Source organism: Cystoisospora suis (genome assembly GCF_002600585.1).
Source record: "Cystoisospora suis strain Wien I chromosome Unknown contig_8948, whole genome shotgun sequence".
Taxonomy (NCBI): Eukaryota; Apicomplexa; class Conoidasida; order Eucoccidiorida; family Sarcocystidae; genus Cystoisospora; species Cystoisospora suis.
The window spans coordinates 3,402-4,025 of NW_027161726.1; the positions used below are offsets into that span (position 1 = coordinate 3,402).

The window sequence follows — 624 nt, forward strand, 5'->3', positions numbered from 1 at the left end:
GTCCTCTCCATCTCCCCCAACTCATGCCGTCATTCTTCTTCTTTTTCTTCCCCCTCTTTTCTTCTCTTCTCTCACCCCTCTTCTTTCTCTTTCTTCATCTTCCTTCCTCTGACTCTCTATCTATCTGTCTGACTATCTCTTTCTTTCTCATCCTTTCTTTCTTTTCCTTGTCTTTTTTGGTCCCTTGTGCGTTGCTAGTGTGCAGAGGGATACATGCGGTCCTGGCTGCTTCGTACATCGGCAGGGTGTGTGAAGTGTGGCTTTCTCTCTTATTTTCTTCTTGTCTTCTGCTTCCTCCTCTTATGGGCTTTCTGTGCCTATATGGTGTGGCTAGGAAGAGGCACAGACGTTAATTCCTATAGCAAAAGCCTTGTATTATGGAGAATCTTCGTCGTTCATATACAACTCCTAGCTCTGTACAAGTAAGCCTACGTCAATCCCTTCCCTCTTCTCTCTCTCTCTTGTATACATCTTTCTCCGTATACATATATATGTATATGCATATCTCTGTATATATATATACCTATGTAGACGTGTGTATGGGTGTGCATATGTACATTGAGAGACCTGGAGAGAGAGAGAGAGACAGCAGGAGGAGGAAAGGAGAGAAGGGGATGAGGAGTA

The 624-nt window shown here is 43.9% G+C and overlaps 1 protein-coding gene across 1 annotated transcript in view; it reads left to right on the forward strand.

Annotated features, from left to right (window-relative positions):
• The window catches only part of CSUI_010936 (uncharacterized protein), a gene marked incomplete at both ends in the record, with an annotated part of 1,091 nt that extends 671 nt beyond the window's left edge, over nt 1-420 (forward strand). Inside the window, one exon of the mRNA XM_068071037.1 lies at nt 199-420. Coding sequence (XP_067916987.1) covers nt 199-420 — 222 coding nt within the window. The remainder of the gene's footprint in view (nt 1-198) is intronic.
• Between the last annotated feature and the right edge of the window lie 204 nt (nt 421-624).